This window comes from Lissotriton vulgaris, chromosome 3_1, assembly GCF_964263255.1.
Source record: "Lissotriton vulgaris chromosome 3_1, aLisVul1.2, whole genome shotgun sequence".
In the NCBI taxonomy this organism is placed as follows: Eukaryota; Metazoa; Chordata; class Amphibia; order Caudata; family Salamandridae; genus Lissotriton; species Lissotriton vulgaris.
The window spans coordinates 507,190,665-507,208,531 of record NC_141689.1 but is presented as its reverse complement, the minus strand read 5'-3'; the positions used below and the strand labels follow the sequence as shown (position 1 = coordinate 507,208,531).

The window sequence follows — 17,867 nt, the reverse complement described above, 5'->3', positions numbered from 1 at the left end:
GTGCACCATGCCACAAACTTGTTCCACCTGCAGGCCTATACCGACTTTGTGGAGGGACGCCTGGCTGCCAGAATAACATTACAAACTTCAGGAGGCAAGTCAAATGGCCTCAACTGTCGCTGCTCAATCTCCAAGCATGGAGGTGGAGACTGGACAGGTTCGGGTGGAGGACCGTCCCCTGCTGCTGCGACAGAAGGTCCTCCTGAAGAGGCAGACAATTCGGGGATCGACAGACATACTGAGTAACTCAGGATACCAGTATCTTCGTGCCCAGTCCGGAGCCACAAGGATACCTTAGGCCCGGTTGCGCCTGATCTTCTTCAGCACTCTGGGCAGAAGTGGTATAGGCAGAAAGGCGTACAACAGACCGCAGCTCCACTCGCGACGAAAAGCGTCTCCGAGCGAGTGCCGCCTTGGAAATTCCAATGCGCCAAACTGATGACATTGCGCGTTCTCTTCTGTGGCGAATAGATCTAACCAAGGCTCTCCCCACTGCTGAAAGAGGCCTTGGGCTACATCCGAGTTCAGACGCCATTCGTGATCCATCATGCACAGACGGCTGAGTTTGTCCGCCCTGGCGTTCAGGGAACCTGCCAGGTGTTGAACCACCAGGGCCATGCCCTGATGTCCCAGCCACTGCCAGAGGCGCAGAGCCTCCTGGCAAAGGGTCCACGACCCCACCCCGCCCTGTTTGTTGCAGTACGACATGGCGGTGGTATTGTCCGTGAACACCTGCACTACTCTCCCCCGGACAGAGGGGAGGAATGCCTTCAGTGCAAGCCGGATCGCCCGCAGCTCCAGAAGGTTGATGTGGAGCCGGGACTCCGCCGGAGACCAGAGGCCTCTGATCTCCGACTCTCCCATGTGGCCACCCCAGCCCTGAAGGGACGGGTCTGTCACAACTACGTGCTCCGGTTGGGGTAGGGAAAAGGATCTGCCGCTGACCCAATCGCGGTCCGTGAGCCACCACTGCAACTGTCTTGCAGTGCCCTCCGAGATCAAGACATGGTTGGACAGGTTGCCCTGATGCTGGGCCCACTGAAACTTCAGGTCCCACTGCAGAGCGCCACCTGGCATGATGCACCAGAAGGATGCAAGAGGCCATGAGCCCCAGAAGCTGCAGCGTCAACCTGACTGAGACTCGGGATAACGGCTGAAAGATCAGAATCAGAGCCTGAATATCCCAAACCCACTGTTCGGGATGATAAACCCGAAACTGCGCTGAGTCCAGAACCGTTCCTATGAAGAGGAGCTTCTGAGAGGGACACAGGTGTGACTTCGGAACATTGATGGAGAACCCCAGCAGGTGCAGGAGGTCGGCCGTAGTCTGGAGGTGGCTGACGACTGTCTGGGGCGAGCCCGTCTTCAACAACCAGACGTCGAGGTAGGGGAGGACTGAAACCCCTAACCTGCGCAGATGAGCTGCGACCACCGCCATTACTTTTGTGAATACCCGTGGGGCGCTGGTAAGGCCAAAGGGGAGCACGGTAAACTGAAAGTGCACGTGGCCTACCGTGAACCGCAGGTAACGCCGGTGGGCAGGCAGGACGGGGATATGAAAACAAGCGTCCTGCAAGTCCAACGCTACCATCCAGTCTCCTGGGTCCAGGGCAGCTAGGACCTGAGCTAGTGTCAGCATCTTGAACATCTACTGCCGGAGGAAGCCGTTGACGTTCCGTAGGTCCAAGATAGGGCATAGGCCCTCTTTGCCCTTCTTGGGTACCAGAAAGTAGGGGGAGTAACAACCACACCCTACCTCTGGCCCAGGAACGTGCTCGATGGCCCCCTTAGCCAAGAGGGCCGTAACTTCCTCTCGTAGAAGTGTCAAGTGATCCCCAACATGCGGTGGTATCGCGGTGGCATGGCTGGAGGGGTTGCCTCGAAGGGGAGGGAGTAGCCACCTGTCCGATGTGACAGTGCGCCAGTGGAGGTGGTGATGGCGAACCCTGCCCCCCACTAGCGTCACATGGGCCTGAAAGCTCGGACTAGGAGGGTTTCAAGGCGGATGCTGCGGGTGTGGACTGGCCTCGCCGTTGTCCCCGACCGCCGCCACAGCGGTTTCCACGTCCGCCACCACTCTGAACGGTAGTCTGCGGTCCGTGGCTGGCAGGACGTGTGGGGGTGCCCCTTCCTTGGCCACGAAAGGAGCGAAAGGCAGCCATTTGCTGGCGCGGGGCCGAGAGGCCCAAGGACTTGGCGGTAGCACTGGAGTCTTTAAGCGCTCACGCGCATGGTCTGCCTTGTCGCCAAAGAGGCGACGGCCATCAAACGGCATGTCCATAAGGGTGTTCTGGACATCAGCCGAAAAGTTGGCGGACCTCAACCAGGCGTGGCGACAAATCGCCACCGTCGTTGCTATCGCTCTGCCCAGTGAGTCAGTGGTATCCAGTCCACACCGGATGGAGTACCGTGCTGCATCTCGACCCTCCGCAAGGGCTTGGGTGAGTTTAGTCTGGACCTCCGCCGGACATTGTGGCAGCACGTCCGCGACCGTGTCCCACAGAGAGTGGGTATAACGGCCCAAGAGGCACGCGGTGTTGACTGACCGCAGCCCTAAGCTTAGGGAGGAGAATACCTTCTTTCCGTATTGCTCGTACCTCTTGGATTCCCGATCAGGGGGCCGTCGGGAATGCGGTCTGGGAATTAGAGGCCTGGATGACCAGGCTCTCGGGGTGGGATGTGTGGACAAGAAGCAAGGGTCGCCCGGAGCCGGCCGGTGACGTCTGGCCACGTTCTTACCTACAGGCTGGCATGTAGCGGGCTTGGACCAAGTGCCCAGAAGGAAGTCAGACAAGGCCTCATTAAACAGCAGCAGAGGCTCGGCCGAGCTTGTCTGCGGTTTAAGGACCTCAGTGAGGAGGTTAGTCTGCACGGCCGCGACGGGGAGCTCCAGGCCCAAGGCCTTGGCTGCCTGCGTCAGCACCACACTATAGGCAGCCCCCTCTTCCGTAGCCACGGTAGAAGGGGAGACAAAACCAGTGTCCGGCGAGGTATCCAGACCACTGGCCTCCCCTAGCTCACCTGTCCAGTCCTGATAAGACTGACACTCTCGTGCCCTGGGTCCTCAGACCCCTCCCAATCCCCCTCGCCACCTATCTCCTGAGACTCAAGACCAAAGGATGGGGCCGGGTCATAGAAGTAAAAATCTCCCATCGGCGTCGGATACGGCGCCGGGCCGGAATCTAGGGAGGGATCGGGGACGGAGCCGCCCCGAGGCGGCGCCGGGGGCGACACCCTGGGTGCCGGCGCCGGTGAGGTCGATCAGTGACGACCCTGATCCGTATCCTGCGGGGGCCTGCGGCTCCAGTACCAAAGTCACCGGCGGCGTCGGGGTCGAAGCACCCGACGGCGTCGGCGCCGAAGCGCCCGACCCGCTGGAACCCCCAGGAGGCGCCGCGGAGGAGTAAGCCCGATGGAGGAGTAAGCGACCTCATGGCGTGAGGAAGGCCTCTATCTCCTCGGCGGTGTCACCCAAACCCCCGGCCGTGCCACGCGAGCGTCGGGGGGAGTCGGAAGAGCGACGACGTCTCTTCGACTTCTTGTGCTTACCTGAGGACTTCGAGCCCGAAGACCGAGGACGACTCCCGGAGCTATGGTGGCTGCAACGCCGCGACCGGTCCCCTGACCTCCTCGTGGACCGGGACCTCGAGCATCGTGGGACGACTGCCGGAGCTCGAGTCGCTTACGGGACCGCTCCCGCCTAGCTTTAGACGTCAGGGCTCGACAGTCGGAGCAGGCCTTGTCGTTGTGGTCGAGGCCCAGGCAATGAAGACACCGGCGGTGGGGGTCGGTAACCGACATCAGTCAGTCGCAGTCGGCGCAGGGTTTCAACCCGGGCATCCCTACCGGCACCGTCGGAGTCGTTAGACTTCGAAAAGGATAAAAAAATTATCGAAAAAGTTTACTCAAAAATTGACTAAGGGGTACCACTTTTTCCGGATCTGCGCTAGCTGGCGTGGAAAAAAGAAGAACTGTGTATAGGAACTGACGTCAGCGCGCGAGGGCGGCGTCTAAGTACTCCGGCGACGTCATCCCAGCACCAACGACGCCGACGACGGACGTGGAGCCGCAGATGACGCGTACCGACGCGCAGGGGTATTGCTACGCAAACGTTTCTGGATCCAGTCTGACGCCTGGGGATATTCCAAGGTAAGGAATCTAATACTAACCTGTTTCTTTCAGATAATCAATGAGCAATCCAGAGATCTTTGGAGGCTACAAGGAATTGGACACTGTGGACATTTTTGGTGCGACAACCATTATTGCCACTCCCCAAACCATGCATCCTGAAAAAGATGTTGGGTGTATTATGGGGCCAATGACTGCAAGGTGCTGCCTAATCCTTAGGCTGTGCGCAGTGGTAGTTTAGTGTACTCATTGTGGAATTGATGCATGGTCTGGTTGTAAGTGAGGCCCCATATCCTATACCTTTTACATGTGGCACAATGTTGTACACAATGATGTTTAGATGCAAAGTGGCTTGAAAACAGGCCCTGCCCACAGGCCAGGACCTCTACCCAAGCCCTGCTATGGGGTGAATGTACTTAAGATTGAGGGCCAGACTTTGAGACAGGCCAGGACCTGCGGCAAACATCCACAGCACATGACCTTAGGTCCTTGGCAGGTGAAGAAAGGCTCACAGTAGGTTGGAGAGCCGTGCACCTAAAGGTTTGTGTTCATAGTAGGTAAGCCTTCTACAGGTTGGCCATAGAGGAAACTGTGCACAGAGTGGCAAATTCTCACTGTGTACAGCCAAATGCAAATAAGACTGTACGTCCATCAACCGCTGCGCACTGTCAAAGACTGAAAGGCGGGCTGGATGGAGTTCCACTGATGCAGGCCAAATTCTGAAGCCAACCCCATATGCACACAGCAAGAGGTCTAACACAGAGTGGATTAAAAATGTGGATTGGGAACAGTGAAATATACAAACCGAGGCGCTTCCTGTACTAAATGAACAAAATTAGCTGAAAACTATAAAGTTGTGATTTCTGGTGCTCAGACAATGCTAATATAAATTTAAAAATACCTGAGAACTTCCCTGAAACAAACACAGTTGAAGTGGTGTTATGGTTATGAACCAAAACATTAAAAAAAACAGAAATGGGCCAGTTATGGATTGCCAAGCGTTACCCAAAACTGTTTGCCTTCACCCCTCCTATTTTGCTGATCTCTTTTTGTTGGCCTTAGGTCTCTGCACACGTTACCACTGCTAACTAGTGCTGAGGTGCACGTGGTCTCTCCTTTAAATATGATAAAATTGGCTTACACCAAATTAGCTTATTTAATTTACTTGTAAGTCCCTAATAAAGTGGTACTGCAGGAACACAGGGCCTGTAAATTAAATGCTACTAGTGGACCTGCTGCACCTATTGTGCACCCACTTAATGTAGGGCTCTTAAACATGTCTCAGACCAGCCACTGCAGCCTGTGTGTGCAATTTGAAACTGCCACTACGACCCTGCAAAAAAAGAAAACTTTTGGGTAGGCTCAATATAGCCCATAGGGTGGGTGAAGTGTATATAAAAAGTTGGGCAGGGACTTTTAAATTTTACATGTTCTGGTAGTGAAAACCCCCTGAATTTGTTTTTCCCAACTGTAAGGCCTACCTCTCCCATAGGATAGCATTGGTTTACCTTATTAAATTTAATAAGTGATAACTTTCAATTGGGAGCAGGTGAGATATAGAGTTTGGTGTCTAAATAATTGTAATTAAAAGCCCTCTTTAATGGTAAAGCCAGATTTTAAATCACAATTCTGAAAATGCTACTTTTAGAAAGTTGGTATTTTTTTTCTCCTAAATATTCAGAGTCTGCTGCCTGCATCCTTGGTCACATGACTATGCATAGCTAGAAGTTGATCTTTAAATATTGCGCACAGACAGTGAAACAAAGGAAAGATAGGTGTTAGCAGGATGGGCCACTTTACCTTAATGAGGGGAGGAGCTGTCACCTACCACACTTGCACATCACAAAAGATCTGCCTGAGCACACTCAAAGGGTTTGACACTAATCTATTGTGGGACCAGGACAGGGAAGCAGGCAATTCCAAACACCTGTCTCAAAAGTGGGCACCAGGTATAACTAGTGGACCTCAGACTTTAACTTGTCAGTACACATCTGGACCTGTGGAAGAATCAGAAGTACTGCTGTGCTGCAGGAGGAACTGCCCTCACTCATGCCTGAGTGAGGGCTGGACTTGCACCTTGAACCCAAGACACCAGTGTGCGTCCAGAGGTTGCTTGACTAGTCTCCTGATCAGAAGCCTCAAGGAAAGAACAGGCTTTCTCCACCTTGAACCAAGGGCCTGTATTCTGCCAGTTGTGAGTCCTGCCCTCCCAAGTGGTGCTTCCCCGATCCTGAACCCTTATAAATGGGTCTAAAGGTTTTCTGCCAGCCCAACTGTGGCCCCAGCAGAACCGATGCATTGCCTTTCAAAAAGTGTGCATCAGAGAAGTAAGGAGCCATGTCGTACGATTTGTACCGCCCTCAGAAAACTGTGTATTTGTCAGACAACTTGAACGTCAGGATTGTGCCAGACTGATTCCGTGCACACCCTCAGGATATGTTGGCCTATGTCCCTGCTATCCACAGTGCATCATCTGTACCCCTAACTTTACAGGGCAACAAATGTGTGGGTAACTTTAGCAGATGACAGCCCTGATACCCCAAGGAAACCACGGTAACAGATCTAGAACCATTTCGTTTTGACTCTCATTCATACCCAAAAGAGTACACGAGAACTACTCGGCAAGCTCTGATTACACAATGCATCCTTTGACAAGGGAATCTGCATTGCTCCGCAACCTGGGTTTAAGGTACTTTGTTCTTGCATGAGGGGATTTATCTCTGGCGATAAGATGTGGCTATTTACATTCAGACTGCAATATTCATACCATTTTAGAAAATTGTTGGCATCCTTTGACTATAATTGTATATTTTGTAAAATGATTCAAGCCACTCTTAATCAGTGACTTATGGATATCCTTTTTACTGGATAAGCTGTTCAGTTTATGGTTCTATGTACTAGACATATAAATGGGGATGAATGTAATAATGTAACAATGTATTTTTAATATTGATTATCTAACTTATAGCTCCTTGTACTATTGTCCTAGTATTGTCCTACGGAGGCCTAGAAGTTATCAGAGGCCACTTACCGATTACCGATAAAACACAATAGGAAATGTGTTTAAATAGAAGGAAAGACTATTCTAAGCTTTGCAACAGGAAGCCCTAATTTAGCAATTGATATAAAATAGGACAAAGCCGGGGTGTTTAGGAATAAGAACCAAGTACTCCGAATGTGCACCTGACTCATGATTTATCACAAGTAAGTGTATATTTTTTTTTACATTTTGTAGAATAACATTTGCAAAAAAAAGAATGAATTGACTGATACAAAAACATGAGCTTCCACTGTATGTGGATTACATTGGCCTTCTGATTGGGAAATGCAGCACAACAGGAAAATATATTAAGATAACCTAAAACCTGCAAGTAATGAACAATTTCCATTGGCTTGCTTAAAATGTTTGGAATATATCCCCAGAAGTAAATAAATTATATCCATGAATGCAATCATTTCCCCAGTTCTCTTGGGGTTAGAGGGATTGTCCTACATACAGTCCAGACATCTTTGGTGGCTGATTTAAGTATAGCGGTCAAGCCCGCAAATAGATAAGGTTAGAAATTTTACCAAAGGGGTATTAAGGAGTATGCTGAAGAAGTGGAGTGCCAACTTTTGATATGACCTGTTACAAACAACTTTGAGATGATCCCACTTTAAGCTGTGTGGTTACATTAAAATAACTTCTTGTGAACCTCTTACATTGACAATATTCAATATTGGAAAGGGAAGCATCTCACAGTGCTAAGAATAGGTTTGCTGCCAAAGATCCATAAATCAGGCATTGAGAATACCACTTGTGGTATGGGGCTGATGACTAAATACCTTTAATAACTTTCATCTTCCTAGATGCTACCATGTTGGACAAAAGTATTATACACCAGGATGGTTTGGAGCTGGTGGGTTTTTCCTAGAAGAAAGATATGCTTCTTTTTCCTCTCAAAATCAACTGTTAAAGAAAATTAAGAAGTTCCTCCTTTGTAATGAGTATTTCATCTTTAAATATAATTTTTATTTCCAGGATGGCAACATTGTGATCGGTTCTTCTGTTGCGATCATGTTTGCCATAGTTTTCATGAACTATTGGGAATACATGTTGCTTGAGCAGAAAAAACAAACTTTGGCACAAACAGGCGATTATGTGGTTGAGGTACATCAATGAACTTATGACAGGATTGAGACATTCTGTGGGGGCTTCTTAATTAAGGAATAAACTGATTTAGATTATACCAACGCTGGGTGCATGCTACTTGATTGTGTAGATATCCGGAATCTATGCACGCCTGTTTATTTTAATGTTGTTTGGTCTTCTAACAGTGTTTATTAGCATTACTTCATTATTATCAAAATACACTCTGTACAGAACTATTGACTGACATGTGACCATGAATGGACTAACACCATATATCATGCATTACAAAAATCAACAGTATATTATCTCTTTCTTGATAAATATAAACGATATATGAAGCACATGTGATCCTTGTAATATTTTGATTGACACTGCACTGAATTTTATAGGCCTTAGATCATGTTGAACCATTCTATGGATTGTAAAGCACAACAATGCAAAAAGTCATGTTAAACAGTATATCATCCAACCGATAATTCAGCACAATGGGCTGTATCCTAATTGTACCTCATGTTCATTGCACCGGAACTCTAAACAAACACATTTGCTTCTCCAGCAAAGTCAAATACAACCACATTCAGCTTTAATAAAACCAGGTTCTTACTAAAGGATAGAACTTTTATCACATATGAAAGAAAGACAACTTCTGACCACTTCAGCCAGAAAAACAAGTTACTTACCTTCAGTAACACTCTTTCTGGACGATACTCTAACCACACATTCCTCACATTTAGAATATCCCCAAGGTGCCATACTGGTTGCAGAATGTTTTCACAGCAATACTCCTGTGCACCAGTAGGTGCTGCCATGGGGCTCTGCATTGACACCCATCCACAATGAAAGTGAAGAATCAATGACACATATAAGCACCATCCTTGCACTCTGACATCACAAAACCAATCAGAGTGCCAGTGTGGAAAATCTCTAGCTTAGGACCTATTTAGATGTATAAAAGAGAACAACAGAATGGGGAGATGGAATTCCAGTGACTAATTTGCTGCTGGAGTATCCACTAAAGAGAGTATTATCAAAGGTAAGTTACTTGTTTTTTTTCTGATGGATACTTTTAACCATAGATTCCTCACCTTTAAAATAGATACCAAAGCAGTGCCTCGCAAGAGGGAAGGTTTGTGGAATAGGATTAGAAAAAAAAGTCCTACTGGACCGAAGAGGCAAAATGCCCTTCCCATTGGACCTGGCTGTCAAGGCTGAAGTGCTTCATAAATGCATGCACTGATGCCCATGTCGAGGCCTGACAGATATCAAGAACAGGCACCCCGAGTACCAACGCAGTAGTAGCAGCCTTGGCCATGGTGAAACTAACCATGAGTCATTCTGAAGGCTGCTTGATGGCCAGTGCATTGCAAGTCTTAATGTAAAGGATTATCCACCTTGACAATGCCATTTTCTGCACTGCTTTTCTTGGCCCCATAGAATTCCACAAGAAGCCGATTTTCCATTCAATGGTCTTTGGTTCCCTCTTGTGATCCAGCAGATCGAGTTTCTCCTCCTTTTCCAAGGGGTGAGTTGTAGCATAGTACGTTTGGGGGGTGATGGATTGCCCAAGTAAAAGGAGTCACAACGTTTGGCAAAAAGACCGCTTTTGTACTCAACACCAGTTTGTCTGGGAAAAAGGCTGTCTAAGAGGGCTGCACGTGACAAACTAAAGTGATCGCGACAAGGAGGACCATCTTTAAAAACCAGATAACATAACAAACTGCTGTGCACTGGCTTGAAGGGAGTATTTACAACAAGGGGTGGTGAGGGACAGAGTCTCTGAATTAAGCAGAAAGCTCTCACCCAGTCAAGAGATCAGGGCTAGATCCAACACCGTTTTTTAGCTCACTGCACCATCCCAGTTTCAGAACCTGGCTGTATGCAAATTAGTCTGTTCCTGTCCCAGTGCATGATGGGAACAGGGCAAACCAAACTACAAAAGCCAATTCTTACACTGGGAAGGAAACAAGCTCCCGGGGACCGGTTTCTGGCATTACAGCCGTCTTCGGCCCGGTTTGCTTGAATGACTTGAAGGGAGTGCACATGAGGAAAGTCAGGATCAAATTGAGATCCCTCTATGGCTTCACAAAATGTTTAGGGGGAAACATGTGGGTTAAACCTTTGATAGACGTTATCAGAACAGGTGATTTAAACAAAAAAGGCTTATCCGGCAAACACGAAAAAGTCAAAAGGGCAGAAAAGCAACCTTTAATTGTGCCATAGCGAGGCCTTGCTGGGCCAGAGACAAGACAAATCATAAAACATCCAAAATCTTTCTCTACAACAGGTATATGTTGCAGGCTCCACATCAGGCCCTTAATTTGTTCCAGGGCCTGGGTGTAACCAGACTTAGCCGGACTCGCAGAGCAAGGATAACATCCTCAACCTCTGGAGCTAAATTAAAACAGTTACCAGCCATGGCTTAATCTCCATGGATGAAGGTGTAGACTGAGCAGGCCTGGGTGCAGAACCCTGCCCTGCTTCTGTCACAGAAGATCCTCCTGAAGCGGTAGCTTGATTGGAGAACAGGTAAGGTAAGGTAAATTTTATTATGTATAGTTAATTAAAACCAGTACAAAACATTTACATTTAAAAAGGTTTCTTAAAATGTAATAAAAATATGTATAGTCGTTATGATCGTCATTGTTGCAGTAAAAGACCAAAAATAGTTGTCTGGCCGCCTTTCCCGGAGCCAGGGCGGCATAGGCACTTGGGACCCAATGGCCGTCTGCTAGGTGCCCGAGTCAATGGTCGCCAATGATTGTAGGTATGGCAGACTTTGCTCTATTATTGCCAAGAACTTGACGTATCTGCAGTTTAATTTGGTGTTAGCAGGGTTCAAGCAGGTAAGCACCACTTGCCTTCGCGTGCTGGTCCCTATCTGCTTGAACTGGTCGTGTAAGAGCTGTCGGCGGGCTTGTCGAAGTTCTTCACAGAGACAGGTCATGTGGAGTATGCCTCCCTTTGCTAGATTGCAGAGTGGACAGGCTTCATGACTGTTGCTCCTGAGCCATGGTGGTAGGTGCTCTCTGCTGGGCAGGATCCCTAATCTATATTTCAAGAACTTCAATTTTATAGTTTTTGAGTAGCCCTGACCGAAGTAAGCTTGTGGTTTCAGGGATTTGTACGTGTTTAATGTCATCCATGCATGATTTCTTTTTGCAAAGGTGGCCTTGTCCTCTAGTAGGGAAGGGATTTGACATTTTTCCAAACTGCTTTTTTGAATGGGTTATGCCCCAGTTGCATGTCCCAGAGCGCCAATACTTTGACGGCCCCCAATGCTGCCTTCAGGTAGCAGCGTGCCTGGGATGCATCCCTGCTATGTATGTCTTGCCACAGCATTGAATTTAAAGTGTCGTTAGAGGCAGAACAGAGTTTGTGGCAGCAAATTATGTAAGCTCCCTGTCTAGCAAGGTTTTGTTTTTGCAAACCAAACTCCAGCCTTATTTGTGCGGGCGAGGTGTAAGGCGGAAGTGAAAACAGAGTTCTGTATGCTTTTACCTGGGTGGTTTCTAGGTTCCTGGAGTCTCTTCCTCGTAGTGCCTCGCTGCCGTAGGAGATTGAGGGGAGCATCTTAGCCTGAATAACTTTCAGATATGGTGACAGAGTTGGCCCCGACAGTTGGTTGGCTAGGTTTTTCAATGTAATGGCGATTAAAGCCCTTTTTCTTTTTGTATCCTGCATCTGCTGGACAAATGAACCATCGCTGTCAAAAATGACCCCCAGGTATTTGTATTCGCGTGATGACTCTATTTTTTGGCCACCAAAAGTCCAGGACTTCTGTTGTTTGTTCCTGGCATTGATTGTCATTGTGCGTGTTTTGCTCAGATTGATTTTTAAGTTGTTTTCCGTTGCGTAGCTGTGCATTTCAATCAGCAGTTTCTGGAGGCCAGTATGTGTATGACTAAGAAGTACAACGTCATCCGCGTAAAGTAAGTTACTTAGCTTTTTTCCTCCCAGCCTCGGGGATTAGGAATTGCATGTGTTGAGCCGGCTTGGTAGATCCGCTATAAACAGGTTGAACAATGTCGGGGCAAGCACGCACCCTTGTTTTAGCCCTTTAGTGGTCCGGACAGAAGGGTGCCGCTTCCCAGCTTCACCTGCACCCATGTGTCAGAGTGGAGTAGCATCAGCATATTTAAAATCGGTTGCGGTATGCCCCATTGTGCTAGTTTCCACCAAAGCCTGCCTCTCTCAATATTGTCAAATGCTGCACTAAAATCGATGTAACACAGGTGCAGTGGCTGTTTTTTTGTTTTTGCTGCATCAATAATCAGAGAAATAGCTAGGATGTTGGTTGCTGTTCCAGAATTTTTTCGTAAACCCGTCTGGTTCAATGGTATAATCTGTTTTGAATCCGCCCATGACACAGTCTCCTCTAAGATGGTTTCCGCGAAGTATTTAGCCTCGTTGTCGAGAAGGGCTACTAGGCGATAGTTATTGGGGACCGTTTTATCGCCTTTTTTGTGTATGGGGACAATCGTCGACCCTCTCCAAGAATCTGGGATTCTGTTTAGGAGTCTGATTTCCGTGAATAGAGGGTGCATTATGGTCGCCCATTCTGTATTTTTTTCCTTGAATAGGGCTGGCGGGATGCTATTAGGACCTGGAGCTCCTTCTTTCCTGCCCTTGCAGATCTGCTTTGTAATTAGGGCTATTTGCTGGGCCGCTGATGGTGCTGAGATTTCTTTGGGTTGGAGTTGTTCTCCCATGATGGGTAGCGCTAGCCTAGTCATTGCGGGTGCTTGCTCTGAGGGGATGCTTCTTTGTGCTCCTGCCTGTCCCAGGGGGTCATTAAAATGGCTGCTGAGATAGTTAATTCATTGATCTTCCCCAATGTGAGATCCTAGGTCCTTGTGCTCTGGGCGTAGGATCTTGTTCACTGTTTGCCAAAAGCGTGCGCTGTTATTGCTTTTAGAGTCATATAATAGTTTTGCCCAAGCCTCGTTTTCTGTGTCTTTTTTTATTTTCCATTTTGTGTGGTTGAGTTCAGCCCTGTGATTTTTCAGTGTGGCTCGTAATTGTTCGTTTTGGGGCGCTGATCTTAGCCTCCTTAGGGTTTGGTTTACAACTCTTTTTTGTGACCGTAGTTGTGTTCTTTGTCCTTTCTTTAGGCTGAGTCTGCTGTTCTCTATGCAGTGGTTGCCTTTAGGGGGGGGTCTTGGTTGCCAGTTTGTTTAGCAATGATTCTGTATATTGCTCCCAGTGAAGGATGTGCCCAGCTGCATCTGGTTTCTGTGTGTTGTATATTTGGAGGGCAGTTTCGGCCAAGGTGGTTGAATTGATTGGCGAACATTTAATTCTTCTTTGATTGATTGAATAAATCGCCCCCAGTGTTTTGTCTGGCCTGATTATTGTTGGCATCATTGCTGTCATATGGCATTCCTGAGGGCGATGGTCGCTTTCCCCCTGGTCCCCCATTCTGAACCCCTGGATGTGTGGAAATAGTGCCAAACTGGCAAAAGTATAGTCCAGGATGGAGCTAGCTGTTTGTGAGTAGAATGTATCTACTGGAGGGGAGTCAGTCAAAAATCTGCCGTTTAATGCCCAGAGATTTTGATGTTCTAGGTCTTGGAGGAGAACAGATGCTCATGCCCAGAAGTTCTGAGTACCATACTCATTTGTCTGAATCCAGAGAGACAAGGATGGCTTGGGCCCAGTTCTTACTGATCTTCAGAACTCGGGGCAGCCACTGCAGAAGAAGAACGATGTACAAGAGTGCTGTGCTTCACTGTAGTTAGAATGAGTCTCCCAGAGAGCCTTTTAAGATACTTCAATAAGCCAAACGTTTGTCATTGAGCATTCTCAAATGGGGTAAAGATCGTGTCAGTGTTCTGCCTATTGTTGGAAGAAGCCCTGTGCCACCTCAGGTGGAATCACCATTCACTATTCACCGGGCAACACCGGTTGAGTTTGTTCACCCTGGTGTTTACAGACCCCACCCAGTGGTTCACAATCAGGGATATGCCCAGACGCTCCAGCCAACTCCAGAGGTCTACAGCCTCTTGGCATAGGACCCAGGCCACAATTCCACCCTTCTTCTTGCAGTACCAGATGGCAGTGGTGTTGTCCATGAGAACCTGTCAGGTTTCATCTGCCACCATAATTCTCCGACCTCTGCCTCTCCCAGATGACCTCCCTAATCCGGCAATGATGCCTCATCAGCTCTGGGTGCAGCAGCGAGAAAGTTCTGCTAATGGTCTAACTGTGGTCGAGTGGCAACACAGGTGCATTTTATATGTACTAGACTTGAGAGCATTCACTCACTTTATTAAAGATGGGAGTGAAAAGTGACATTTCACTGTCCAAGTTGCCTGCAGCCTGATTCCAACACTTTAATGCGCCACCATCCCATATCTTATCTCACCATTATTTAATAAACTGTTGAAGCACGTGCTTCTGCACCATGGTGCATCTGTCACAACTATTATTGCAAACTTTCAGTCATGCATTTAAAGAGAAAGTGTAAACTTTCAACAACATTATCAGTTCACTGCAGTGTATATCAGTTTAACCCTCCCTCCCCAGGCCCCTACAGGGTGTATGCATTATCGTGCCCAAACAGATCACTTCACAAACAGGTGTTGAATGCCGATCAGACATAGTACTGTCAGGTCTAGTGTCAAAGTTAGGCTAACAGTTTCTCCTTGTTCAAATGCACAGTATCGCAGAGGCTGCCTCCACGAAGGGGGGGGCTCGAGAGCCGGCGCCATAACGGTCGCCATGCTCTCTCCTCCCCCCATGGACAAACAAGGTAGCGCGCCAGATTTTGGCGCGCTACCTGCCAAGGGTGGGAAACACTAGCCCGGGAACAACCTCCCCTTACTCGCATACAGGGCTGACCGGGGCCAATGGGGGAGAAGCATGGTACAAACCCCCCAATGAGGGGGGTCCAAGGCAAGGAGAGGGGGGATATAAGGCTGCTCCCCCAGGTGTGCTCCATGTACACGGCCGGAGCGGGGAAGCAGCACCAGAAGAGAAATTTCCCACCCACCCACACCGAAGGGACAGCAATGTCGCAGGCTGTAGCATAGGGACAGGCATGGCGGAGAACTACGTGGATTAGGGTTGGTAATCATGCACACCAGAGGGCGGGGTGCCAGGAAAAGACCACTAACCTTGGGATGCCTCATGGCTGGGGAGCTGGCTAGAAGGGCACAGAGTAAGACCAATCACCTTCAGATGCCTCACGGCTGGGTGAGGTGGCTTACCGGAAAAAAGGGATAGCAAATCGGAGACGGCGCGTGCAGCCCAGCCCCTGCCGGATGGCAGGGCACAATCGGAACCAGAAGGTAGCGAGTCATGGCCTAACTCCGGGGACTGACGCTACCCCTCTTCCCCGCACAAGGGGAGCCCAAATCCAACCGAAGGAAAGGAAAGAAACGACCCGCAAGGGCAGAAGAGACTAAAACAGCAAACACAAACGTTATGTCTATTATCTTTGTATCCCAAAATAAAATCTGCGGCCAACAAATGACCACAACAAGAGAAAAAGTGTGCATTGGTTATTGTCAGGGTTGGCATGAGGGGAGCGCAGTGTGATGTTGTGTTCGGGTACTAAGAGGGGTGGTGGGGGCAAGTGCGAGGGTTATTGCAGCTGACATGCCCCCTGGACCCTGCCCCCACCAACAATCAGCGGCAAGGTGACCGTCATTTGTTTCTGTTCTTGAATGCATCTGGGGGGGAGAAGAAGAGGGGGGATAGCGAGTTTTACAAATTTAATGGTCCAGGAGACAAGTGGAAAAATCAAAACAGAAGGAGAAGATTGGAAAGGCATGAAGTGCAATTTAAAAGCACTGCTTCAACTAAAATATGCATTTTTGGGGGAGTACGAGAGCATCCTCGAAGAAGGATGAGGGAAAAATATTTGTGTGCAGTCCGTAGGCAGGAGCCTTAAACTATTGATACCACAACATGCCGTAGGCCGGGGTGCTGCAGGGGTCAGGGTGCACAAGCGCAGAGGCAGTGTACATGAGCGCTACGAACAGGGTGCATTATCCTCGGAGACAGGATGTACCGGTGCCCGAGCCGGGTGCACGAGCCTGATACACTGTGCACCGGTGCCAGAACAAGGTGTATGAACCTAGGAGACAGGTGAATCTCTTACGAAAAGGTTCATAAACTAGAGTACGTCCACGTGGTCAGAATAGTAGAGGACACCATAACCAGTTATGTTGATAAGGGCGCAGAGTGTTCTTGTTCTCAGTTCAGAGCTCTCCAGCTACGCGGGGTGTTACAGCGTCGAGGCGGGTACAGTGTTGTATTGGGATTCAAAATCAGCTCAGGCACGCAAAAAAAGTGGCCCAAATTTGCATATTGCTTTTACGCAAAACACTGCTTTGGCGAAATTTTATAAAAACGGGAGGGGGGTTTAAAAAAATGCACAAAAAAATTAACAGATTAGTTCACACTGGTGAAACACACCTGAAAACAAGTGAAGTCACTTTTGCTCAGGCCTCCTGTCCCCGCTCAATATGCATATATTAATGGCCCGGCCCAGCGAGAGAAAAGGAGTGACACCTCTGCCTGGTGATAAAAGGGAGGTAATGTACCTCCGGAAAGGTCACTCAGACACCCACTGGGCCACAGACAGCATTGAACAACGCAGAAACCGCCCAAATCGCCCCCCATGCTGTTAAAAAAAAAAGCAGCCCACAGCAGGAATTCGGATACCGGCCCCTTGGGCATTGAGCACCAAGTACAAGTTAGGACGTAGGCGCCGGTAAACTCCACCACGCACGTCGCAGTTTTTGACAAACTCCGCCGTCAAAGCTCCACACACTCTGCCAGTGGAGCGGAGTTTACTGCCTACTCCTAGAGGACATAGTTTTGTGGCACACTGGTTAGATTACTTTTTTGAGGAATGAGAAAAAAAAAGAGTGGAGCTTCAGATACGTGATCGAAGGCATGGAAAGAAAGGAACTGACGTCAGCACACCTGTATGGAGCCTTTAGGTGGCTTTGCTCTTTCACTTTCAGGAAAGGAGTCACTACAGATCCTCATGGACCCACGTACCAGCACGTAGGAGTACTGCTGTGAAAACTGTACGGGTCCAGTCTGGCGCCTTGGGGCTTTTCTAAAGGTGAGCAATCTGCAGCTAGAAGAATCTATTAAAAGCACATTCTGAGTAATCAATGATTTTATACAATGTAATTACTTTCTTTTTATTACATCCATTGTGGACTGTGCTCAAACACTATGGTAAACTTGCTCTCAAGTTCAGGAACCAGCTATATGTAAAATTGTATAATGAAGCACTTACCCAGATCTTTTCCCACAGCTGCAGCAACACAGTTTTTAGGCAACTCAACCAAAGCGTTGATTGCTAACCAAAAAACAAAAGAAAAGAAAGGAGAAATCAAATCAAAGATCATATCTCATAGAAGACGAACAAGGTAAATGTTCTATGAAGTGCTGCTGTCCTATGGCGTGCAGCATTGCCAACATGACAATAAAATATATTTCATTTATTTGATCTCCTTTTCTTTTTAAAATGCCACATCATTGGCTCTTCACGATCTCAAAATTTATTTTCAAATGGCACACTGGTCTTTTAATGTTTTATAGTGCCTAGAAACTGTATGGATGTTTGGATCTTTTTTTAAATATA

General features: G+C 48.2%; 1 protein-coding gene across 1 annotated transcript in view; it reads right to left on the bottom strand.

Annotated features, from left to right (window-relative positions):
- WDR41 (WD repeat domain 41) overlaps window positions 1–17,867 on the bottom strand; it is a 624,116-nt gene that overhangs the window by 327,273 nt on the left and 278,976 nt on the right. Inside the window, exon 7 of the mRNA XM_086960751.1 lies at window positions 17,520–17,582. Within this exon, the coding sequence (XP_086816877.1) occupies window positions 17,520–17,582 (63 nt within the window). The remainder of the gene's footprint in view (window positions 1–17,519; window positions 17,583–17,867) is intronic.